Here is a 27,256-nt window from a genome sequence, read left to right as displayed (position 1 = left end):
GTTGAGGCGCTTGGCGGTGCGGAGATACTCCAGGTTTTTGTGGTCGGGAAGAGAGATAGAGAGATAACCAGGGAGACAGAGAAAGATGGTATTAGAGGTAATGTAACCAGGGAGGCAGAGAGAGATGGTATTAGAGGTAATGTAACCAGGGAGACAGAGAAAGATGGTATTAGAGGTAATGTAACCAGGGAGACAGAGAAAGATGGTATTAGAGGTAATGTAACCAGGGAGACAGAGAAAGATGGTATTAGAGGTAATGTAACCAGGGAGACAGAGAAAGATGGTATTAGAGGTAATGTAACCAGGGAGTCGGGGGAAGATGGTATTAGAGGTAATGTAACCAGGGAGTCGGGGGAAGATGGTATTAGAGGTAATGTAACCAGGGAGACAGAGAAAGATGGTATTAGAGGTAATGTAACCAGGGAGACAGAGAAAGATGGTATTAGAGGTAATGTAACCAGGGAGACAGAGAAAGATGATATTAGAGGTAATGTAACCAGGAAGACAGAGAAAGATGGCATTAGAGGTAATGTAACCAGGGAGACAGAGAAAGATGGTATTAGAGGTTATGTAACCAGGGAGACAGAGAAAGATGGTATTAGAGGTAATGTAACCAGGGAGACAGAGAAAGATGGTATTAGAGGTAATGTAACCAGGGAGACAGAGAAAGATGATATTAGAGGTAATGTAACCAGGAAGACAGAGAAAGATGGTATTAGAGGTAATGTAACCAGGGAGACAGAGAAAGATGGTATTAGAGGTTATGTAACCAGGGAGACAGAGAAAGATGTTAATAGAGGTAATGTAACCAGGGAGACAGAGAAAGATGGTATTAGAGGTAATGTAACTCAGTGTATATCTCTGTGTCCTGTTCTAGTATGGAGGGGTCGGTGGTGCGTCTGCCAGACATCGTAGCCCTGAAGAAGAAGTACAAGGCCTACCTGTACCTAGACGAGGCACACAGTATCGGGGCGGTGGGGCCGACAGGGAGGGGTGTGACAGAACTGTTTGGGCTGGACCCCTCGGACATCGACGTCATGATGGGAACGTTCACCAAGAGTTTCGGGGCTGCAGGAGGATACATCGCTGGGAAAAAGGTAGGTGGGCATTCCTGGGCATTCCTGGTCAATTAGATGAACTTGTCATTAGTCCTGGGTCATGTTCAACACGTCTTGGAAAGTTTTTAAAATGTTTTGAAGCTAACTCCACTCCCCAGATGTGTAGTTAAACAACTAGGATGCTGAGACAGACAGACAGACAGACAGACAGACAGACAGACAGACAGACAGACAGACAGACAGACAGACAGACAGACAGACAGACAGACAGACAGACAGACAGACAGCCTAACTCCACTCCCCAGATGTGTAGTTAAACAACTAGGATGCTGAGACAGACAGACAGACAGACAGCCAGACAGACAGACAGACAGCCTAACTCCACTCCCCAGATGTGTAGTTAAACAACTAGGATGCTGAGACAGACAGACAGACAGACAGACAGACAGACAGACAGACAGACAGACAGACAGACAGACAGACAGACAGACAGACAGACAGACAGACAGACAGACAGACAGGCCTAACTCCAGTCCCCAAATGTGGGCTGGATTTCGGACATGTTCCTAGTTGAATTCAGTCGGAGCAAAACGCCTTCAAGGCCCTAAAGCAGAGATAGTTACCCAGCCCTAGCTAGAACCAGATGTCTGCTTGTTTCAGGGTTCATTTACCCCTGCCCCCCAGGGCTGACAAAACTGATGCTGTCAACCACTAGCTGAATGAATCTACTGTTGACGTTTAGGAACAATGAGCTTAACAGGCCTCATCCTTTGGGGCGGCAGGTGGTCAGAGTGTAGGGACGGTAGGTAGCCTAGTGGTTAGAGTGTAGGGACGGTAGGTAGCCTAGTGGTTAGAGTGTAGGGACGGTAGGTAGCCTAGTGGTTAGAGTGTAGGGACGGCAGGTAGCCTAGTGGTTAGAGTATAGGGACGGTAGGTAGCCTAGTGGTTAGAGTGTAGGGGTGGCAGGTAGCCTAGTGGTTAGAGTGTAGGGACGGTAGGTAGCCTATTGGTTAGAGTGTAGGGACGGTTGGTTAGCCTAGTGGTTAGAGTGTAGGGACGGCAGGTAGCCTAGTGGTTAGAGCGTTGAACTTGTAACCGAAAGGTTGCCAGATCGAATCCCCGAGCTGACAAGGTAAAAATCTGTCATTCTGCCCCTGAACAGGCAGTTAACTCACTGTTCCTAGGCCGTCATTGAAAATATGAATTTGTTCTTAACTGACTTGCCTAGTTAAATAAAGGTTTAAAAAAATCCTGTCTCACTACAACACGGTCTCTTTACAGTTAGTTGCTGCACTGGTCTTCCTGTTGTATTCAGTCTTCAGATGGCTGAGGAACAGTGACAGAAATGTTTTTCAGGCTCACGTTGTGTCACATGAGCTCCCTCTACATTATGGTCATTATGGTCGTTTGAGAACAGTTGACTAAGTCAGTGGGTCTCAGGTCTCTCCTCAGGGACCCACAGCTGTACCAGAGGGTCTCAGTTCTCTCCTCAGGGACCCACAGCTGTACCAGAGGGTCTCAGTTCTCTCCTCAGGGACCCACAGCTGTACCAGAGGGTCTCAGTTCTCTCCTCAGGGACCCACAGCTGTACCAGTGGGTCTCAGTTCTCTCCTCAGGGACCCACAGCTGTACCAGAGGGTCTCAGTTCTCTCCTCAGGGACCCACAGCTGTACCAGAGGGTCTCAGTTCTCTCCTCAGGGACCCACAGCTGTACCAGAGGGTCTCAGTTCTCTCCTCAGGGACCCACAGCTGTTCCAGAGGGTCTCAGTTCTCTCCTCAGGGACCCACAGCTGTTCCAGAGGGTCTCAGTTCTCTCCTCAGGGACCCACAGCTGTACCAGAGGGTCTCAGTTCTCTCCTCAGGGACCCCACAGCTGTTCCAGAGGGTCTCAGTTCTCTCCTCAGGGACCCACAGCTGTTCCAGAGGGTCTCAGTTCTCTCCTCAGGGACCCCACAGCTGTTCCAGAGGGTCTCAGTTCTCTCCTCAGGGACCCCACAGCTGTTCCAGAGGGTCTCAGTTCTCTCCTCAGGGACCCACAGCTGTACCAGAGGGTCTCAGTTCTCTCCTCAGGGACCCACAGCTGTACCAGAGGGTCTCAGTTCTCTCCTCAGGGACCCACAGCTGTACCAAAGGGTCTCAGTTCTCTCCTCAGGGACCCACAGCTGTACCAGAGGGTCTCAGTTCTCTCCTCAGGGACCCCACAGCTGTTCCAGAGGGTCTCAGGTCTCTCCTCAGGGACCCACAGCTGTACCAGAGGGTCTCAGGTCTCTCCTCAGGGACCCACAGCTGTACCAGAGGGTCTCAGTTCTCTCCTCAGGGACCCCCAGCTGTACCAGAGGGTCTCAGTTCTCTCCTCAGGGACCCCCAGCTGTACCAGAGGGTCTCAGTTCTCTCCTCAGGGACCCACAGCTGTACCAGAGGGTCTCAGGTCTCTCCTCAGGGACCCACAGCTGTACCAGAGGGTCTCAGTTCTCTCCTCAGGGACCCACAGCTGTACCAGAGCTACCACACCTGATTCAACTAGACAATTATTAACACAATAATAACACCTAGAGAAGTTGAACAATAAAACATTATCGTTAAACAGAATAAAAACCATGTATAGTTCTATAGTACAACATTATCTACAAAGAACCTTTTAAGATTGAGAAAGGTTTTTTATAGAACCATTCTTTATAGAACCTTAGGAAATAGTTATTTATAGAACCTTAGGAAATTGTTCTTTATAGAACCTTAGGAAAGGGTTCTTTATAGAACCTCAGGAAATGGATCTTTATAGAACCTTAGGAAATGGTTCTTTATAGAACCTTAGGAAATGGTTCTGCTATGGATAGAATCCAAATAACCCTTATTTGGCACAATATAGAACTATTTTTTGTGTGTGTGCCTGCGTAGCCACTCCCACAGTGTGTAATGTTGCCCTGTGATTGGTCTGTGTTACAGGAGCTGGTGGACTACCTGCGTAGCCACTCCCACACTGTGGTGTATGCCTTGGCCACATCTCCCATCACATATATACTGTACGTGTATTCATGGCTCTAATGTTATAAACTGTACTCTCTCGCTCTTCTCTCTTTCTCACTCTTCTCTCTCTCTTTCTCTCCCTCTCTCTCTCTCTCTCTCTCTTTCTCTCCCTCTCTCGCTCGCTCTCTTTTAGGAGCTGGTCGACTACCTGCGTAGCCACTCCCACAGTGCGGTGTACGCCTCGGCCATGTCTCCTCCCGTCACAGAACAGATCCTGAGAGCCATGAAATGCATCATGGGGCTGGATGGAACCACCGTGGGTAAGCTCCCAGAACCTCCCTTTAGTCCCTCAGCCCTAATCATGTGTCCAACAAATGTTCCCAGCTTTCTCTCTCTATGTGTGTGTCTCTCTGTTTCTGTCTCTCTCTCTCTGTGTCTGTCTCTCTCTCTCTGTGTCTCTCTCTCTCTCTGTTTATGTCTCTCTCTCTGTGTCTGTCTCTATCTCTGTGTCTGTCTGTCTCTCTGTTTCTGTCTCTCTGTGTCTGTCTCTCTCTCTGTTTCTGTCTCTCTCTCTGTGTATGTCTCTCTCTTTCTGTTTCTGTCTTTATCTCTGTGTCTGTCTCTCTGTTTCTGTCTCTCTGTGTCTGTCTGTCTCTCTATCTGTCTCTCTATCTCTGCCTGTCTGTCTCTGTGTCTGTCTCTCTCTCTGTGTCTGTCTCTGTGTCTGTCTCTCTCTCTGTGTCGCGCTCTCTCTCTCTCTGTCTCTCTCTCTCTGTGTTTGTCTCTCTCTCTGTGTCTCTCTCTCTCGGTCTCTCTCTCTGTCTCTCTCTCTCTGTGTCTGAGCCTTTGCAGTTCCCTTCATGCCCTTAAACTCCATCCATACTCCGTAGATATAGATTGTCAGATCCAGGGTCTAGTAGATATAGATGGTCAGATCCAGGGTCTAGTAGATATAGATGGTCAGATCCAGGGTCTAGTAGATATAGATGGTCAGATCCAGGGTCTAGTAGATATAGATGGTCAGATCCAGGGTCTAGTAGATATAGATGGTCAGATCCAGGGTCTAGTAGATATAGATGGTCAGATCCAGGGTCTAGTAGATATAGATGGTCAGATCCAGGGTCTAGTAGATATAGATGGTCAGATCCAGGGTCTAGTAGTCATAGATGGTCAGATCCAGGGTCTAGTAGATATAGATGGTCGGATCCAGGGTCTAGTGATATAGATGGTCGGATCCAGGGTCTAGTAGATATAGATGGTCAGATCCAGGGTCTAGTAGATATAGATGGTCAGATCCAGGGTCTAGTAGATATAGATGGTCAGATCCAGGGTCTAGTAGTCATAGATGGTCAGATCCAGGGTCTAGTAGATATAGATGGTCAGATCCAGGGTCTAGTAGATATAGATGGTTAGATCCAGGGTCTAGTAGATATAGATGGTCAGATCCAGGGTCTAATAGATATAGATGGTCAGATCCAGGGTCTAGTAGATATAGATGGTCAGATCCAGGGTCTAGTAGATATAGATGGTCAGATCCAGGGTCTAGTAGATATAGATGGTCAGATCCAGGGTCTAGTAGACATAGATGGTCAGATCCAGGGTCTAGTAGATATAGATGGTCAGATCCAGGGTCTAGTAGATATAGATGGTCAGATCCAGGGTCTAGTAGATATAGATGGTCAGATCCAGGGTCTAGTAGATATAGATGGTCAGATCCAGGGTCTAGTAGACATAGATGGTCAGATCCAGGGTCTAGTAGATATAGATGGTCAGATCCAGGGTCTAGTAGACATAGATGGTCAGATCCAGGGTCTAGTAGACATAGATGGTCAGATCCAGGGTCTAGTAGATATAGATGGTCAGATCCAGGGTCTAGTAGATATAGATGGTCGGATCCAGGGTCTAGTAGATATAGATGGTCAGATCCAGGGTCTAGTAGATATAGATGGTCAGATCCAGGGTCTAGTAGATATAGATGGTCAGATCCAGGGTCTAGTAGATATAGATGGTCAGATCCAGGGTCTAGTAGACATAGATGGTCAGATCCAGGGTCTAGTAGACATAGATGGTCAGATCCAGGGTCTAGTAGATATAGATGGTCAGATCCAGGGTCTAGTAGATATAGGTGGTCAGATCCAGGGTCTAGTAGATATAGATGGTCAGATCCAGGGTCTAGTAGATATAGATGGTCAGATCCAGGGTCTAGTTGTAGATATAGATGGTCAGATCCAGGGTCTAGTTGTAGATATAGATGGTCAGATCCAGGGTCTAGTTGTAGATATAGATGGTCAGATCCAGGGTCTAGTTGTAGATATAGATGGTCAGATCCAGGGTCTAGTTGTAGATATAGGTGGTCAGATCCAGGGTCTAGTAGACATAGATGGTCAGATCCAGGGTCTAGTTGTAGATATAGATGGTCAGATCCAGGGTCTAGTTGTAGATATAGATGGTCAGATCCAGGGTCTAGTTGTAGATATAGGTGGTCAGATCCAGGGTCTAGTAGACATAGATGGTCAGATCCAGGGTCTAATAGATATAGATGGTCAGATCCAGGGTCTAGTAGACATAGATGGTCAGATCCAGGGTCTAGTAGTCATAGATGGTCAGATCCAGGGTCTAGTAGATATAGATGGTCAGATCCAGGGTCTAGTAGATATAGGTGGTCAGATCCAGGGTCTAGTAGATATAGATGGTCAGATCCAGGGTCTAGTAGATATAGATGGTCAGATCCAGGGTCTAGTTGTAGATATAGATGGTCAGATCCAGGGTCTAGTAGATATAGATGGTCAGATGCAGGGTCTAGTAGATATAGATGGTCAGATCCAGGGTCTAGTAGATATAGATGGTCAGATCCAGGGTCTAGTAGATATAGATGGTCAGATCCAGGGTCTAGTAGATATAGATGGTCAGATGCAGGGCCTAGTAGATATAGATGGTCAGATCCAGGGTCTAGTAGATATAGATGGTCAGATCCAGGGTCTAGTAGATATAGATGGTCAGATCCAGGGTCTAGTAGATATAGATGGTCAGATCCAGGGTCTAGTAGATATAGATGGTCAGATCCAGGGTCTAGTAGATATAGATGGTCAGATCCAGGGTCTAGTAGATATAGATGGTCAGATCCGGGGTCTAGTAGATATAGATGGTCAGATCCAGGGTCTAGTAGATATAGATGGTCAGATCCAGGGTCTAGTAGATATAGATGGTCAGATCCAGGGTCTAGTAGTAGATATAGATGGTCAGATCCAGGGTCTAGTAGATATAGATGGTCAGATCCAGGGTCTAGTAGATATAGATGGTCAGATCCAGGGTCTAGTTGTAGATATAGATGGTCAGATCCAGGGTCTAGTAGATATAGATGGTCGGATCCAGGGTCTAGTAGATATAGATGGTCAGATCCAGGGTCTAGTAGATATAGATGGTCAGATCCAGGGTCTAGTAGATATAGATGGTCGGATCCAGGGTCTAGTAGATATAGATGGTCAGATCCAGGGTCTAGTAGATATAGATGGTCAGATCCAGGGTCTAGTAGATATAGATGGTCAGATCCAGGGTCTAGTAGATAAGATGGTCAGATCCAGGGTCTAGTAGTCATAGATGGTCAGATCCAGGGTCTAGTAGATATAGATGGTCAGATCCAGGGTCTAGTAGATATAGATGGTCAGATCCAGGGTCTAGTAGATATAGATGGTTAGATCCAGGGTCTAGTTGTAGATATAGATGGTCAGATCCAGGGTCTAAAAGATATAGATGGTCAGATCCAGGGTCTAGTAGTAGATATAGGTGGTCAGATCCAGGGTCTAGTAGATATAGATGGTCAGATCCAGGGTCTAGTAGATATAGATGGTCAGATCCAGGGTCTAGTAGACATAGATGGTCAGATCCAGGGTCTAGTAGTCATAGATGGTCAGATCCAGGGTCTAGTAGACATAGCTGGTCAGATCCAGGGTCTAGTTGATATAGATGGTCAGATCCAGGGTCTAGTAGATATAGATGGTCAGATCCAGGGTCTAGTTGTAGATATAGATGGTCAGGTTCAGGGTCTAGTAGATATAGATGGTCAGATCCAGGGTCTAGTAGATATAGATGGTCAGATCCAGGGTCTAGTAGATATAGATGGTCAGATCCAGGGTCTAGTAGATATAGATGGTCGGATCCAGGGTCTAGTAGATATAGATGGTCAGATCCAGGGTCTAGTAGATATAGATGGTCAGATCCAGGGTCTAGTAGATATAGATGGTCAGATCCAGGGTCTAGTAGATAAGATGGTCAGATCCAGGGTCTAGTAGTCATAGATGGTCAGATCCAGGGTCTAGTAGATATAGATGGTCAGATCCAGGGTCTAGTAGATATAGATGGTCAGATCCAGGGTCTAGTAGATATAGATGGTTAGATCCAGGGTCTAGTTGTAGATATAGATGGTCAGATCCAGGGTCTAAAGATATAGATGGTCAGATCCAGGGTCTAGTAGTAGATATAGGTGGTCAGATCCAGGGTCTAGTAGATATAGATGGTCAGATTCAGGGTCTAGTAGACATAGATGGTCAGATCCAGGGTCTAGTAGTCATAGATGGTCAGATCCAGGGTCTAGTAGACATAGCTGGTCAGATCCAGGGTCTAGTTGTAGATATAGATGGTCAGATCCAGGGTCTAGTTGTAGATATAGATGGTCAGATCCAGGGTCTAGTAGATATAGATGGTCAGATCCAGGGTCTAGTTAGATATAGATGGTCAGATCCAGGGTCTAGTAGATATAGATGGTCAGATCCAGGGTCTAGTAGATATAGATGGTCAGATCCAGGGTCTAGTAGATATAGATGGTCAGATCCAGGGTCTAGTAGATATAGATGGTCAGATCCAGGGTCTAGTAGATATAGATGGTCAGATCCAGGGTCTAGTAGATATAGATGGTCAGATCCAGGGTCTAGTTGTAGATATAGATGGTCAGATCCAGGGTCTAGTAGATATAGATGGTCAGATCCAGGGTCTAGTAGATATAGATGGTCAGATCCAGGGTCTAGTAGATATAGATGGTCAGATCCAGGGTCTAGTAGATATAGATGGTCAGATCCAGGGTCTAGTAGATCATCTTGTGGGGTGCTTTGCTGCAGGAGGGACTGGTGCACTTCACAAAATAGATGGCATCATGAGGTAGGAAAATTAGGATATATTGAAGCAACATCTCAAGACATCAGTCAGGAAGTTAAAGCTTGGTCGCAAATGGGTCTTCCAAATGAACAATGACCCCAAGCATACTTCCAAAGTTGTGGCAAAATGGCTTAAGGACAACAAAGCTGTAACGGCTCTCGTTTGTAGAATGAGTGGACCAAGGCTCAGCGTGGACAGTGTTCATGATTTTAATATTTTAAAAAACACTCCAACAAAATAACAAATGTATACAGTTCTGTCGGGCAAAAAAAATCACTAAAACAGAAAACAAGATCCCACAAAACCCAAAGGGAAAATGACAACTTATATCTGATCCCCAATCAGAGACAACAATAGACAGCTGCCTTTGATTGGGAACCAGACGCGGCCAAAAACAAATAAATAGAAAACATAGACTTTCCCACCTGAGTCACACCCTGACCTAACCAAACATAGAGAATAATAAGGATCTTAAAGGTCAGGGCGTGACAAAAGTCAAGGTATTGGAGTGGCCATCACAAAGCCCTGACCTCAATCCCATAGAAAATTTGTGGGCAGAACTGAAAAAAGTATGCGAGCAAGGAGGCCTACAAACCTGACTCAGTTACACCAGCTCTGTCAGGAGGAATGGGCCAAAATTCACCCAACTTATTGTGGGAAGCTTGTGGAAGGCTACCTGAAACGTTTGACCCAAGTTAAACAATTGAAAGGCAATGCTACCAGATACTGATTGAGTGTATGTAAACTTCTGTCCCACTGGGAATGTGATGAAAGAAATAAAAGCTGAAATAAATCATTCTTTCTACTATTATTCTGACGTTTCACATTCTTAAAATAAAGTGGTGATCCTAACTGACCTAAAACAGAGATTTTTACTAGGATTAAATGTCAGGAATTGTGAAAAACTGAGTTTAAATGTATTTGGCTAAGGTGTATGTAAAGTTCCGACTTCAACTGTACCACGGGTATGACAAAACATTACTTTTTACTGTTGTATTTACATTGGTAACCAGTTTATAATAGAAATAAGGTACCCCCAGGGTTTGCGGTATATGGCCAATATACCACGGCTAACGGCCGCATTGAGTAATGCATAAGAACAGCCCTTATCCGTGGTATATTGGCCATATACCGCACCGCCTTGGGCATTTGATCTGGCGAGGTTTAACAAGGGCAAATAACTTTTTTCTCTTGCCATACATTCAAATTCAGGAGGAAAATGTTGCTTCTTAACGTCGTTACTATGATATAATTGACTCGATAACGTTATGGGGGAAAATAATTATTGTATAAATATGGCAACTCCTCTCTTGCTGTGAACAAATATAAATTGGTGCTTAAGTTTCCTTTTTTGGCGGGTTTTGAGTAGTCATTGAGCTACAGAATGTAGCTTGACCTGGCAACCCTGAGGCCAAGCTCTGAAAGGTAGAATGTTTTCGTGGTGTGTGTAGTAGATCTAAATAAAAGGTCAGAGTCAAGGCTTTACATGATTCACTGGTGACTAACCCACTGTCCCCTGGCCCTGGAGGCTCTGAGTGGTGACTAACCCACTGTCCCCTGGCCCTGGAGGCTCTGAGAGGTGACTAACCCACTGTCCCCTGGCCCTGGAGGCTCTGAGTGGTGACTAACCCACTGTCCCCTGGCCCTGGAGGCTCTGAGTGGTGACTAACCCACTGTCCCCTGGCCCTGGAGGCTCTGAGAGGTGACTAACCCACTGTCCCCTGGCCCTGGAGGCTCTGAGAGGTGACTAACCCACTGTCCCCTGGCCCTGGAGGCTCTGAGTGGTGACTAACCCACTGTCCCCTGGCCCTGGAGGCTCTGAGTGGTGACTAACCCACTGTCCCCTGGCCCTGGAGGCTCTGGTGGTGACTAACCCACTGTCCCCTGGCCCTGGAGGCTCTGAGAGGTGACTAACCCACTGTCCCCTGGCCCTGGAGGCTCTGAGTGGTGACTAACCCACTGTCCCCTGGCCCTGGGGGCTCTGAGTGGTGACTAACCCACTGTCCCCTGGCCCTGGGGGCTCTGAGTGGTGACTAACCCACTGTCCCCTGGCCCTGGAGGCTCTGAGTGGTGACTAACCCACTGTCCCCTGGCCCTGGAGGCTCTGAGTGGTGACTAACCCACTGTCCCCTGGCCCTGGAGGCTCTGACTGGTGACTAACCCACTGTCCCCTGGCCCTGGAGGCTCTGAGTGGTGACTAACCCACTGTCCCCTGGCCCTGGAGGCTCTGAGTGGTGACTAACCCACTGTCCCCTGGCCCTGGAGGCTCTGAGTGGTGACTAACCCACTGTCCCCTGGCCCTGGAGGCTCTGAGTGGTGACTAACCCACTGTCCCCTGGCCCTGGAGGCTCTGAGTGGTGACTAACCCACTGTCCCCTGGCCCTGGAGGCTCTGAGTGGTGACTAACCCACTGTCCCCTGGCCCTGGAGGCTCTGAGTGGTGACTAACCCACTGTCCCCTGGCCCTGGAGGCTCTGAGTGGTGACTAACCCACTGTCCCCTGGCCCTGGAGGCTCTGAGTGGTGACTAACCCACTGTCCCCTGGCCCTGGAGGCTCTGAGTGGTGACTAACCCACTGTCCCCTGGCCCCCTGGCCCTGGAGGCTCTGAGTGGTAAGACTAAGGGCCCTGGATGCTCTGGTGGTGACTAACCCACTGTCCCCTGGCCCAGCTGTTCGAGTGGGAAGGAAACTGTCCCCTGGCCCTGCCTGTCAGTTGTGTACTCTTCCCCACCAGGGAGTGGTGAGTCAACCCATGTCCCCTGGCCCTGGAGGCTCTAAAGTGGTGACTAACCCACTGTTGGCCCTGGAGGCTCAGTGGTGACTAACCCACTGTCCCCTGGCCCTGAGGCTCTGAGTGGTGACTAACCCACTGTCCCCTGGCCCTGGAGGCTCTGGTGGTGACTAACCCACTGTTTGGCCCTGGAGGCTCTGAGTGGTGACTAACCCATGGCCCTGGAAGTGGTGACTAACCCACTGTCCCCTGGCCCCTGGCCCTGAGTGCAGTCAGTGGTGTAACCCACTGTCCCCTGGCCCTGAGGCTCTAGTGGTGACTAACCCACTGTCCCCTGGCCCTGGAGGCTCTGAGTGGTGACTAACCCACTGTCCCCTGGCCCTGGAGGCTCTGAGAGGTAAGAGGAGGGATGCTTGGTGTCTGACGTAGCCCAGGAACACAGCTGTTCGTTGGGAAGGAAATGAGCTCTGACCTGCCTGTCAGTTGTGTACTCTTCCAACACACCAGGGAATGGTGAAGTCAGACATCTCCACACTAACGGTTAAAGTTTACACAGCTTTGGGGTGAGAGGTCACGTTATGAATACAAATACTGGAAGGGTATGCGAAATATGTCTATCTCTCTCGCTCTGATTTAGAGGGGTTGGGTTAAATGTGGAAGACACATTTCAGTTGAGTGCAGTCAGTTGTACAACTGACTAGTTGTATCCCCCTCTCGCTCTCTCTCGTTCTCTGTGGTTTTCAATATGTCTATCTCTCTCGCTCTGATTTAGAGGGGTTGGGTTAAATGTGGAAGACACATTTCAGTTGAGTGCAGTCAGTTGTACAACTGACTAGTTGTATCCCCCTCTCGCTCTCTCTCGTTCTCTGTGGTTTTCAATATGTCTATCTCTCTAGCTCTTACCTGGAAGACACATTTCAGTTAGCAGTTGTACAACCTGTATCCCTCCCTTAGCTCTCGTTCTCTGTGGTTTTCAATATGTCTAGCTCTTACCTGATTTGGCTCTCCCTTAGCTTTACCTGGCTCTCTTAGCTCTGACCTGACTAGTTGTATCCCCTCTCGCTCTCTCTCGTTCTCTGTGGTTTTCAATATGCTATCTCTCTCGCTCTGATTTAGAGGGGTTGGGTTACCTGGCATTTCAGTTAGCTCTTACTCTGGCTCTCGTTCTCTGTGGCTTTCTGGCTTTCTTAAACCAAGCTTCTGGCTTCCCCTTCCAGCTCTTACCTGGCTTTTGTCAACATTATGCTCTTATTTGGTCTTATTTTATCAGGAGGGAGCAGTTGACAAAACAGGGCTTGTGTTTTCAGCAGGTTATTAAGTGTCTTCTGTCTTCTATCGTTGCTTTGAATAGCCAATCAGCTCTGAGGTAAATGCCCTACTGGTTGGTCCTAAAGTTGCCTGGCTCTGGCTCTTATCTGGCTCTCCCTTAGCTCTTACCTGGCTCTCCCTTAGCTCTTACCTGGCTCTCCCTTAGCTCTTACCTGGCTCTCCCTTAGCTCTTACCTGGCTCTCCCTTAGCTCTTACCTGGCTCTCCCTTAGCTCTTACCTGGCTCTCCCTTAGCTCTTACCTGGCTCTCCCTTAGCTCTTATCTGGCTCTCCCTTAGCTCTTACCTGGCTTTCCCTTAGCTTCTGGCTTCCCCTTAGCTCTTACCTGGCTCTCCCTTAGCTCTTACCTGGCTCTCCCTTAGCTCTTACCTGGCTCTCCCTTAGCTCTTACCTGGCTCTCCCTTAGCTCTTACCTGGCTCTCCCTTAGCTCTTACCTGGCTCTCCCTTAGCTCTTACCTGGCTCTCCCTTAGCTCTTATCTGGCTTTCCCTTAGCTCTTACCTGGCTTTCCCTTAGCTCTTACCTGGCTCTCCCTTAGCTCTTACCTGGCTCTCCCTTAGCTCTTACCTGGCTCTCCCTTAGCTCTTACCTGGCTCTCCCTTAGCTCTTACCTGGCTCTCCTTAGCTCTTACCTGGCTCTCCCTTAGCTCTTACCTGGCTCTCCCTTAGCTCTTACCTGGCTCTCCCTTAGTTCTTACCTGGCTCTCCCTTAGCTTCTGGCTCCCCAGTCCTTCACATCATTAGTTTTCCCAGCGGGGTTGGCCTGCTGCTATAGATTTGTCTGTGATCATCAATATTTTAAAGAGATTTGATACATTGAGGCGTTATTTGTGTTTCACCTGTGGCTCAGCACCAGAGAGGCACATCCAGGGAAAGAGAAATGGGGAAAGGGGAAAGGGGAGGGAGAGACAGAGAAAGAGAAATGGGGCGAGGGGAGGGAGAGAGAGACAGAGTGTCAGAAATGGGTCAAGGGATTTTGTGAGATGGTAGGGATTTGGTCAGGCCAGAGGTGTGGACATTAGGGGAGAGAGCAGCAGGGCTCTTTGTAATTGGGGTTTTGAAGCCTGGAAGTCCAGGGTGGAATGGTAGACAGGGGGCTGGACTGAGGAACAGCAGGGTGGAATGGCCCAGACAGGGGGCTGGACTGAGGAACAGCAGGGTGGACACTCCAGGAGAGTTCCCACTAACCACTATTTAGGCACCATCACTTCTTTGAGTTACACTACGCTGGGTGATTGTCACTACACTGTCCTACACTACACTATCAGTTTACTACCAGATACTGTTACACTAACACTACACTGTCACTACACTTTTGTAAGTATCACTGTTTCTTTGGTATATTAAACTATGGACTACACTATCACGCTGCAGTTTATCACTCTCTTTCATCACCACTAGAACACTATCACTACAGAATCACCCATCACTAACGGACCACACGGCGTGTCACAGGCAGGATCAGCCGAAAAGGAGATGCTCACCACATTTCTGGTCATGGGACTAGACACTACGGAGAGGACACTATCACTACACTATCACTACACTATCACTACACCAAGGAGCACTATCAGGAGATCAGGCACAGAGGCATCACTACACTATCACTACACTGGAGTTACGGTGGACAGCCTGGGATTATCACTACACTGGAGTTATCACTACGCTATCAACACCCTGGAATGAGCCTAGACTACACTATCACCAAAGCTAGCTGGATCAGCAAAAGCACTAGAGGCGGCACTATGACAACACTATCACGGCAGATCGGATGGAACACTACAGTCAGCCCACTAAAACTTCTGGGGGGCTTACAGGGACTATGGCACTGCCAGGTATCAGACCTATCACTAAACTCACTACACTTACCAATATCACTGGACACTATCACGGGCAGGCACACGTGTCATACACTGTCAGCGCACTGTCACTCACTATCGGGTGCACAGCACTATCACTACATATCCAGCTACACCACGCTATCGGGCTACACTATCACTACACTATCAAACTGCACATCACCACACTACACTATCACTCCACTATCACTACACTACGCCTATCTCTACACTATCACTACACCATCACTACACTATCACTACACTATCACTACACTACGCTATCACTACACTATCACTACACTATCACTACACTATCAGGGCTATCACTACGCTATCACTACACTATCACTGCAGGCTATCACGGTGCTCAAGAGCCACCACTGCCCTGCACGGTCACTACGCTATCACTACCACCTCCACACTATCACTACACTGTCACACACTACACTATCCCACACCACTATCCTATACTATCACCACACTCCACTACACCACGCTATTCCATCACCACTATCACTACACTTCAATATCACTACACTGTTCAGCGCAGCTAGCACTATCACTCACTATCACTGCGCTATCACTACACTATCACTACACTATCACTAGCACCACGCTATCACTACACTATCACTACACTATCACTACACTATCACTACACTCCGCCTATCACTACACTATCACTACACTATCACTACACTGCACTATCACCACACTACACAATCACTATACTATCACCACACCACACTATCACTAAACCATCATGAAGCAGCCAGTCTACACTATCACTATACTATCACGATACTATCACTACACTACAATACACTATCACTACACCATCACTATAATATGACTACACTATCACTATACTATCACTATACTATCACTACACTATCACTACACTATCACCCACTACACTATCACTAGCATCCATACTATCACTATACATGAAGCAGCACTACAATACACTATCTGCATGCACTGTCACTACACTATGGACAGCCAGAGCTATCACTATACTACACTGGAGCAGCCAGAGCTATCACCATCACTACACTATCACTACATGGAGCAGCCAGAGCTACACTGCATCACCAGCACTACACTATCACTATACCGCATGGACACCACACTATCACTACACTATCACTATACTACCACTACACCACAATACACTATCACTACACCATCACTACACTATAACAGCCAGAGCTATCACATACTATCATGGACAGCTACTCTATCACCACAGCTACACTAGTCTGCTATACTATCACTACACTATCACCACATGGAGCAGCCAGAACTATCACTACACTATCACTATACTATCACCACACTACAGCAGCCACACTATCACTACACTATCAGCAGCCAGACACTATCAGTCACACTAGCACTATCACTACACCACACTATCACTACACTATCACTATACTATAACCACAGTCTACAATACACTATCACTACACTATCACTACACTATCACTACACTATCACTACAGCCGCCAGTCTACACTATCACTACACTATCACTACACTACACTATCGCCAGAGCTACACAATCACTATACTATCACCACAGCTGTCAGCACTATCACTAAACCATCACTACACTATCACTATACTATCACGATACTATCACTGCACTACAATACACTAGTCACTACACCATCACTATAATATGACTATACTACACTATCACTATACTATCACCATACTATCACTACACTATCACCACACTACACTATCACTATACTATCACTATACTATCACTATACTATCACCACACTACAATACACTATCGCTGCACTGTCACTACACTATCACTACGCTACACTATCACCACACTACACTATCACTATACTATCACTACACCACACTATCACTACACTATCACTATACTACCACTACACCACAATACACTATCACTACACTATCACACTATCTGCCACTACACTATCACTATACCATCACTACACTATCACTACACTATCACTACACATCACTATACTATCGCCACACTACAATACACCATCACTACACTGTCACTACACTATCCACACTACACTGTCACTATACTTTCACTATACTACAATACACTATCACCACTATCACTACACTATCACTATACTATCACTCACCACACTATCACTACACTATCACTATACTAGCCACGAGCTACAATACACTATCACTACACTACACTATCACCATACTATCACTATACTATCACCACACTACAATACACTATCACCACACTATCACTATACTATCACTATACTGAGATCACTACACTATCACTACACTATACTATCACCACACTACACTATCGAGCTACTATCACTGCACCACACTATCACTACACTATCACTATACTACCACTCAATCCACTGGGGTTCTACACTATCACTATCACCACACTACACTATCACTATACTATCACTACACCACACTATCACTACACTATCACTACACTACAATACACTATCACTACACTACCACTATGGATCACAATACCACACTATCACTACACTATCACTACACTACTCTATCACCACACTACACTATCACTATACTATCACTACACTATCACCACACTATTTTGTGTTTACTATCACTATACTATCAGGCCACACTACAATACACTTTCACTACACTGTCACTATATTTGTCACTATACTATCACTACACTATACTATCACCACACTACACTATCGCTATACTATCACTACACCACACTATCACTATACTATCACTGCAATACACTATCACTACACTATCACTACACTACACTATCACCACACTACACTATCACCATACTATCACTACACCACACTATCACTACACTATCACTACACTACAATACACTATCACTACACTGCCACTATACTATCACAATACTACACTACCACTATACTATCACTATCACTACACTACTCTATCACACACTGCACTATCACTATACTATCACTCACCACTACACTATCACTATACTATCACCACACTAGAAATACACTATCAGGGGACTATCACTACACTAGCACTACACTATCACTATACTATCACTACACCACACTATGACTACACTATCACTATACTATCACAACACTACAATACACTATCACTAACTATCAACATACTATCACTACACTACACTATCACCATACTAGGGGGCTATACTATCACCACACCACAGGGTACACTATCACTACACTATCACTATACTACACTATACTACACTATCACTATACTATCACTACACTGTCACTACACTATACTATCACCACACTACACTATCGCTATACTATCACTACACCACACTATCACTACACTATCACTATACTATCACTACAATACACTATCACTACACTATCACTACACCACACTATCACCACACTACACTATCACTATACTATCACTACACCACACTATTTACACTATCACTACACTATCACTACACTATCACTATACTATCACTACACTATCAATACACTATCACAGCACTATCACTATACTATCACTACACTATCACTACACTATCCCTACACTATCACATACTACGCTATACTATCACCACACTACAATACACTATCACTATACTATCACTACACTATCACTACACAACACTATCACTACACTATCACTACACTATCACTACACTGTCACTACACTATCACTACACTATCACTATGCTATCACTACACTATCACCACACTATCACTACACTAAACTATCACTACACTATCACTACACTATCACTATACTATCACTACACTCATCACTATATTATCACTACACTATCACTACACTATCACTACACTATCACCACACTATCACTATGCTATCACTACACTATCACTACACTAAACTATCACTACACTATCACTATGCTATCACTACACTATCACTACACTAAACTATCACTACACTATCACTACACTGTCACTACACTACACTATCACTACACTGTCACTACACTATCACTACACTATCACTATGCTATCACTACACTATCACCACACTATCACTACACTAAACTATCACTACACTACACTATCACTACACTGTCACTACACTACACTATCACTACACTGTCACTACACTAAACTATCACTACACTATCACTACACTATCACTACACTGTCACTACACTGTCACTACACTAAACTATCACTACACTATCACTACACTGTCACTACACTACACTATCACTACACTGTCACTACACTATCACTACACTATCACTATGCTATCACTACACTATCACTACACTAAACTATCACTACACTACACTATCACTACACTGTCACTACACTACACTATCACTACACTGTCACTACACTAAACTATCACTACACTATCACTATCACTACACTACACTGTCACTACACTGTCACTACACTAAACTATCACTACACTATCACTACACTGTCACTACACTACACTATCACTACACTGTCACTACACTATCACTATGCTATCACTACACTATCACCACACTATCACTACACTACACTATCACTATATTATCACTACACTATCACTACACTATCACTACACTATCACTATGCTATCACTACACTAAACTATCACTACACTATCACTACACTGTCACTACACTATGCTATCACTACACTACGCTATCACTAAACTATCACTAAACTATCACTACACTAAACTATCACTAAACTAGCACTACACTATCACTACACTAAACTATCACTACATTATCACTAAACTATCACTAACTATCACTACACTAAACCGTCACTACACTAACTATCACTAAACTATCACTACACTATCACTACACTAAACTATCACACTATCACTACACTAAACTATCACTACACTATAACTACACTAAACTATCACTACACTAAACCATCACTACACTATCACTACACTAAACTATCACTACACTATCACTACACTATCACTACCACTACACTAAACTATCACTACACTATCACTACACTAAACTATCACTACACTAAACTGTCACTACACTATCACTGCACTAAACCATCACTACACTATCACTACACTAAACTATCACTACACTATCACTACACTATCACTACACTAAACTATCACTACACTATCACTACACTAAACCGTCACTACACCACAGTGGATATTCCTGGAAGGTTCTCATAACTCTGAACGAATGGCCAGGTGGTATGGTGCAGCTCATTAAAGTGTCCAGGGTCAGTTTAAACCTATATGTGGTTCAAGCTGACTAAAACAATGTAGAAGAGACAGTGTTCTATAATGTATGCTGTGGCTCCAGTGCTATGAAGTATTACTCCTCCATGATGGTTCCCTACACCACCGTGGCTCATCTTCTGGGGGTGACAGGTAACCTAAAGGTTAACCTAAAGGTTAGCGAGGCAGAACTGTTACCAAAGTGTTGCCGGTTTGAATCCCATGGCTGACAGGAAGAAGTTGGGATTCTAGGTATCGTTCAAATCAACTCGAAGCGAAACACTTAACTGATCCAGGGTTGCTGCACTGGGGTTTATTCTGGATGCTAGATAACTGTCACGGTGTTCGTAATAATGGTCGGACCAAGACGCAGCGCGATATGAGTTCCCCATACTTTATTATTAGTGAAATTTAACAAAACAATAAACAATAAACGAACAAACCGTGACTAACTGAGGTGCTATGTGCACTAACTCCGAACATAAACAATATCCCAACGATAACCAGCTGCCTCTAATTGGGAACCATACAAATCACCAACATAGAAATTCACACCTAGAACCCCACATGAAAAATATAAACTAGAACAACCCCCCAGTCATGCCCTGACCTACTCTACCATAGAAAATAAAAGCTTTCCATGGTCAGGATGTGACAATAACAAATTCATGTATAAATAAACCTTACGTTTTTCTCCTGACTCCAGGCCAGGGTTGACCCCATCCCCACTAGCCCTAACCCTATATTAACTCTCTCCAGGGTTGGACCTCATCACCACTAGCCCTAACCCCATATTAACTCTCTCCAGGGTTGGACCCCATCACCACTAGCCCTAACCCCATATTAACTCTCTCCAGGGTTAGACCCCATCACCACTAGCCCTAACCCCATATTAACTCTCTCCAGGGTTAGACCCCATCACCACTAGCCCTAACCCCATATTAACTCTCTCCAGGGTTGGACCCCATCACCACTAGCCCTAACCCCATATTAACGCTGTCTCTGTAGGTCAGGCCAGGGTGCACCAGCTAGCAGAGAACACACGCTACTTCAGGTCTCGTCTTCAAGAGATGGGCTTCATCATCTATGGTAACGATGATTCTCCTGTGGTCCCAATTCTGCTCTACATGCCAGGAAAAGTTGTGTAAGTTGCTTTCATTTGGTTTATTCGACAGGGACAATGCACTGCTTTCCCCTCTGTTCTACATGCTGGGAAAGTGATATAAGTATCAGAGCGTACCTTTCATACATTTGTATATTGTATTGTGGAAGGAATGAAAGGAGAGGTTAGATTGTGGTCCTTTTGTAGCTCACAGTTGGTTGAACGTGGTGCTTGTAACTCCAAGGGTAGTGGGTTCGATTCCCGGGACCAGCCAACTGGTAAACATTCATGCACCTCATGGGTATAAATCGCTTTGGATAAAAGTCTGCTAAATGGTATATTAGATTAGGAATATAACCCTTGCCACTAGGGGGCGTATGTAGTCTGTTGTCTGACCCACCACCATCAGACCCAGACAAGACCACCTTCAACTAATCACCTGGCACATAAAATAACTCATAGAGGAAATCTGATTTCACTTTGTGTGTCTTTCTCATCTTACCTTCTGTGGACATGACAGGGTAGCCTAGTGGTTAGAGCGTTGGACTAGTAACTTAAAGGTTGCAAGTTCAAATCCCCGAGCTGACAAGGTACAAATCTGTCGTTCTGCCCCTGAACAAGGCAGTTAGCCCACTGTTCCTAGGCTGTCATTGAAAATAAGAATTTGTTCTTAACTGACTTGCCTAGTTAAATAAAAGTTTAAAAAATATATATATACAGTACAGTATAGCTGTAGAATTGGTTAGTTCCAGAGGCCACAACAATGTCTGAATGTATTTACTACAGGTCAGCTATTGGCCATGATCTTTTTGCTGTTTCAATTGATCGAGTCACTTGGACTAATTGTCATACAGCTACTATGTCTGTTGCTGGAAAGCAGGTGGTCCTTTTACTAGGGGTCAGTTCAGAAGCAACAACAACAACAAAAAAGGGTCAATATTGAGTGTCTTTTCAAGATGACTTTGAACAGCGGCCATTTTTACTGTGTCCAGATGCTCAGTGAATCAGTCAGTGAATCAGTCAGTGAATCAATCAGTGAATCAGTCAGTGAATCAGTCAGTGAATCAGTCAGTGAATCAATCAGTGAATAAGACAGTGAATCAGTCAGTGAATCAATCAGTGAATAAGACAGTGAATCAGTCAGTGAATCAATCAGTGAATCAGTCAGTGAATCAGTCAGTGAATCAGTCAGTGAATCAGTCAGTGAATCAGTCAGTGAATCAGTCAGTGAATCAGACAGTGAATCAGACAGTGAATCAGTCAGTGAATCAGTCAGTGAATCAGTCAGTGAATCAGTCAGTGAATATATCAAATGTAGCAGGCGAGGATCGTATTCACACAGGACAGACACTTTCCGATGCGTCCCAAAGACGCATTGTTGTTATCCTCCCTTCTGGCAGGATAACAACGAACCCTGTTGAGCAGCTGGAGGACCTTGTATACTGGGCTTCCTTCTACTATGATGTCATCACTGGTCGTCTGCTGTCCTAGTTCCTGGTGGAAAACTAGGTTAATGTTCAGGGAGCCAATGTCCATCTTTACCATTCCACTCAGTGGCACCAAGGACAAATAGCAGAAAATTTGCTGATAAAATGCTACCATGTGGTTTGATCATGTGAGCGAGTAGTAAACAAGGTCATACGTTCAGGGTCATACTGTATGTTCAGGGTCATGGTGTATGTTCAGGGTCACACTGTATGTTCAGGGTCATACTGTATGTTCAGGGTCATACTGTATGTTCAGGGTCATGGTGTATGTTCAGGGTCACACTGTATGTTCAGGGTCATACTGTATGTTCAGGGTCATACTGTATGTTCAGGGTCATACTGTATGTTCAGGGTCATGGTGTATGTTCAGGGTCACACTGTATGTTCAGGGTCATACTGTATGTTCAGGGTCATACTGTATGTTCAGGGTCATGGTGTATGTTCAGGGTCACACTGTATGTTCAGGGTCATACTGTATGTTCAGGGTCATACTGTATGTTCAGGGTCACACTGTATGTTCAGGGTCCTACTGTATGTTCAAGGTCATACTGTATGTTCAGGGTCATAGTATATGTTCAGGGTCATACTGTATGTTCAGGGTCACACTGTATGTTCAGGGTCATACTGTATGTTCAGGGTCACACTGTATGTTCAGGGTCATACTGTATGTTCAGGGTCATACTGTATGTTCAGGGTCATAGTGTATGTTCAGGGTCATACTGTATGTTCAGGGTCATACTGTATGTTCAGGGTCATAGTGTATGTTCAGGGTCATACTGTATGTTCAGGGTCATACTGTATGTTCAGGGTCATAGTGTATGTTCAGGGTCATACTGTATGTTCAGGGTCATACTGTATGTTCAGGGTCATACTGTATGTTCAGGGTCATGGTGTATGTTCAGGGTCATAGTGTATGTTCAGGGTCATACTGTATGTTCAGGGTCATACTGTATGTTCAGGGTCATAGTGTATGTTCAGGGTCATACTGTATGTTCAGGGTCATACTGTATGTTCAGGTTCATACTGTATGTTCAGGGTCATACTGTATGTTCAGGGTCATAGTGTATGTTCAGGGTCATAGTGTATGTTCAGGGTCATACTGTATGTTCAGGGTCATACTGTATGTTCAGGGTCATACTGTATGTTCAGGGTCATACTGTATGTTCAGGGTCATACTGTATGTTCAGGGTCATACTGTATGTTCAGGGTCATAGTGTATGTTCAGGGTCATACTGTATGTTCAGGGTCATACTGTATGTTCAGGGTCACACTGTAAGGTGGTTCTGTTTAACACTTTCAGTTGTGTATTTCATGGTGGTCCAGGCAGGTTACTGTACAGCCCTTTATGACAGCTGGGTAAAAGGGGCTGTAAATACAAATGATTGATACATTGATACGTTCATTCCTCCCTGCGCCTTGTCTTTCACAATGCCTTCCTGTGACTGTGTTCTGCCTCTGTAGGGCTTTCTCTCGCGCCATGCTGAAGAGGAAGATAGGAGTGGTGGTGGTAGGGTTTCCTGCTACGCCCATCACAGAGGCACGGGCCCGCTTCTGTCTGTCTGCTGCACACACCAAGGCCATGCTCGACCAGGTGAGTACACACGCAAACACACACAGGGACACAAACACACACACACACATAGAGACATACATCTCTCTCTCTCTATCTCCCCCTCTCTCAATTAAATTCTCTCTCTTTCTCAATTTATTTCAATTTCTCTCTCTCCCTCCCTCTCTCCCCCCCTCTTTCCCTCTCTCCCTCTCTCTCAATTAATTTCAATGTCTCCCTCTCTCTCCCCCCCTCTCTCTCTCTCTCTCTCTCTCTCTCTCTCTCTCTCTCCCTCCCCCTCTCTCTCTCTCGCTCTCTCTCTCCCTCTCTCGCTCTCTCCTGCCCCTCTCTCTCTCTCTCTCTCTCTCCCCACTCTTTCCCCCTCCCTCTCCATCTCCCCCTCTCTCAATTCAATTCTCTCTCTATCAATTCATTACAATTTCTCTCTCTCTCCCTCTCTAACATTATATTTTCCTCCTCCCCAGGTGTTGTTTGATCTGAACGAGTTAGGAGATGATTTGTGTCTGAAGTTCTCCCGGAGGAAATATTCTCCTCGTCCACAACAACACAACAACAACGACGACACAGACTTTGAGCTGGACAGTTAGCCAATAGACTGATAGGATAACCCCTGATCTCTGACCTCCCACCTCTGACCTCTGACCTCTGCACTGAGAGACTGTAACAGTGGTTCCATGCTGACAGGGAATGGCCATACGTCCCAATAATTTGTCCTTTATCCCGAAGTGTGCACTTGTGCTCTCCTCCCCACACATGTTAAAAACATTGGATTGGGTGTAAGCATGGGTTAGACAGTGTCTAGTACCATTTGTCTTGTACCAGATCATACTGGGAAGTGAACCGGTTGTACATTGTTAGATTTTTGGGAACAGCAGGTGCCTTCCCTGCCAGTCCAATCCACAGAGAGAGTGGGGTCTCATCTCTGCCAGTCCAATACACTGAGAGAGTGGGGTCTCATCCCTGCCAGTCCAATAGTCCAATCCAGAGAATGGGGGTCTCATCCCTGCCAGTCCAGAGAGAGTGGGGTCTCATCCCTGCCAGTCCAATACACTGAGAGAGTGGGGGGTCTCATCCCTGCCAGTCCAATACACAGTCCAATACACAGAGAGAGTGGGGTCTCATCCCTGCCAGTCCAATACACAGAGAGAGTGGGGTCTCATCCCTGCCAGTCCAATACACAGAGAGAGTGGGGTCTCATCCCTGCCAGTCCAATACACAGAGAGAGTGGGGTCTCATCCCTGCCAGTCCAATACACTGAGAGAGTGGGGTCTCATCCCTGCCAGTCCAATCCACAGAGAGAGTGGGGTCTCCCCTGCCAGTCCAATACACTGAGAGAGTGGGGTCTCAGTCCAATCCACTCTCACTAGTCCAATCCACAGAGAGGGTGGGGTCTCATCCCTGCCAGTCCAATACACAGAGAGAGTGGGGTCTCATCCCTGCCAGTCCAATACACAGAGAGAGTGGGGTCTCATCCCTGCCAGTCCAATACACAGAGAGAGTGGGGTCTCGACTCTGCCAGTCCAATACACAGAGAGAGTGGGGTCTCATCCCTGCCAGTCCAATACACAGAGAGAGTGGGGTCTCATCCCTGCCAGTCCAATACACAGAGAGAGTGGGGTCTCATCGCCACCTTATACAACCAAAAGGAATGTCCAGTGCCCGAAGTGCTGCTGCTCTGTTCTGTATATAATAGTGTGTGTTTATATTAGAATGTAAATTAAGAGATCATATAATTCGGATCATTATACAAGGCAACCAATCGTTCCAGACTGCCTTTGTAAATAAGAATGTGTTCTTAATTGACTGACCTGATTTATAAATAAATGTCAAACGAATGAATTGATCTGAAATGTATGAAAGCCAGAGTTCAAGGAAAGATGTCTGTCTCTCGGTGTTTCATGATGTGCTTTATTAAATGTTGCTTTGTTACCGTACCTCTTGGTTCTTTACCGAAGTTGTTGCAGTGACTCTTGTCATTTTACAGCGAAATACACGTTGCATTTTGTTTTGTTTTCCAGAACGTTCTCCATGTGCTTCTGGACTCGCATTGATGATAATGTTGTGTTATGACGTGATAATATCATACTATCGGCTGAATCTGATAGTGGCGAAGACCACATATCTCAGCAAAGGAACTGCTTTAGTTCCAGAATGTTCCGGTAAAAGTCATGCTGTCTGTCTCTACGACAAACCAGAATGTTCCGGTAAAAGTCATGCTGTCTGTCTCTACGACAAACCAGAATGTTCCGGTAAAAGTCATGCTGTCTGTCTCTACGACAAACCAGAATGTTCCGGTAAAAGTCATGCTGTCTGTCTCTACGACAAACCAGAATGTTCCACTAAAAGTCATGCTGTCTGTCTCTACGACAAACCAGAACGTTCCACTAAAAGTCATGCTGTCTGTCTCTACGACAAACCAGAATGTTCCACTAAAAGTCATGCTGTCTGTCTCTACGACAAACCAGAATAATACAATAACAGCTCATGTAGAAATTACAAATCTGACACGCAATGAAATCTCAACAGATCTTTGCATAGAAATGAACTAGATGTCTTGGCTTGTCGTTCTCTTGGCTTCAAATGTAGTTTTTAACAGCTTAATTGTACGGTTTACAGAGGTGCCTTTTCTCCCTGTCTGAGGTGAGTAGTGTGAGGACATGTACTGTAAATATTCACGGTATGCATCATCTGAGCCAACAGTAACCGAACCTAGCAACGAGCACAATAGAGATCAACCTTGTCCCAAATGGCACCCTATTCCCTATTTAGTGCATTACTTTTGACCAGAGCCCCCACAGAGCGTAGGGAGTCATTTG

The 27,256-nt window shown here is 45.5% G+C and overlaps 1 protein-coding gene across 2 annotated transcripts in view; it reads left to right on the top strand.

Moving 5' to 3' along the window:
- The window catches only part of sptlc3 (serine palmitoyltransferase, long chain base subunit 3), a 113,999-nt gene extending 88,590 nt beyond the window's left edge, over nt 1–25,409 (top strand). For both annotated transcript variants that reach the window (XM_042305647.1, XM_042305648.1), the window contains 5 exons: nt 878–1,097; nt 4,216–4,342; nt 21,290–21,425; nt 24,332–24,461; nt 24,905–25,409. In XM_042305647.1, the coding sequence (XP_042161581.1) occupies nt 878–1,097; nt 4,216–4,342; nt 21,290–21,425; nt 24,332–24,461; nt 24,905–25,027 (736 nt within the window). In that variant the 3' untranslated portion in view covers nt 25,028–25,409. The remainder of the gene's footprint in view (nt 1–877; nt 1,098–4,215; nt 4,343–21,289; nt 21,426–24,331; nt 24,462–24,904) is intronic.
- The last annotated feature ends 1,847 nt before the right edge of the window (nt 25,410–27,256 follow it).

The sequence above is a fragment of the Oncorhynchus tshawytscha genome, linkage group LG24, assembly GCF_018296145.1.
Source record: "Oncorhynchus tshawytscha isolate Ot180627B linkage group LG24, Otsh_v2.0, whole genome shotgun sequence".
Lineage (NCBI taxonomy): Eukaryota > Metazoa > Chordata > Actinopteri > Salmoniformes > Salmonidae > Oncorhynchus > Oncorhynchus tshawytscha.
The sequence above is the reverse complement of the archived record's forward strand: the minus strand, read 5'-3'. Positions and strand labels throughout refer to the sequence as shown.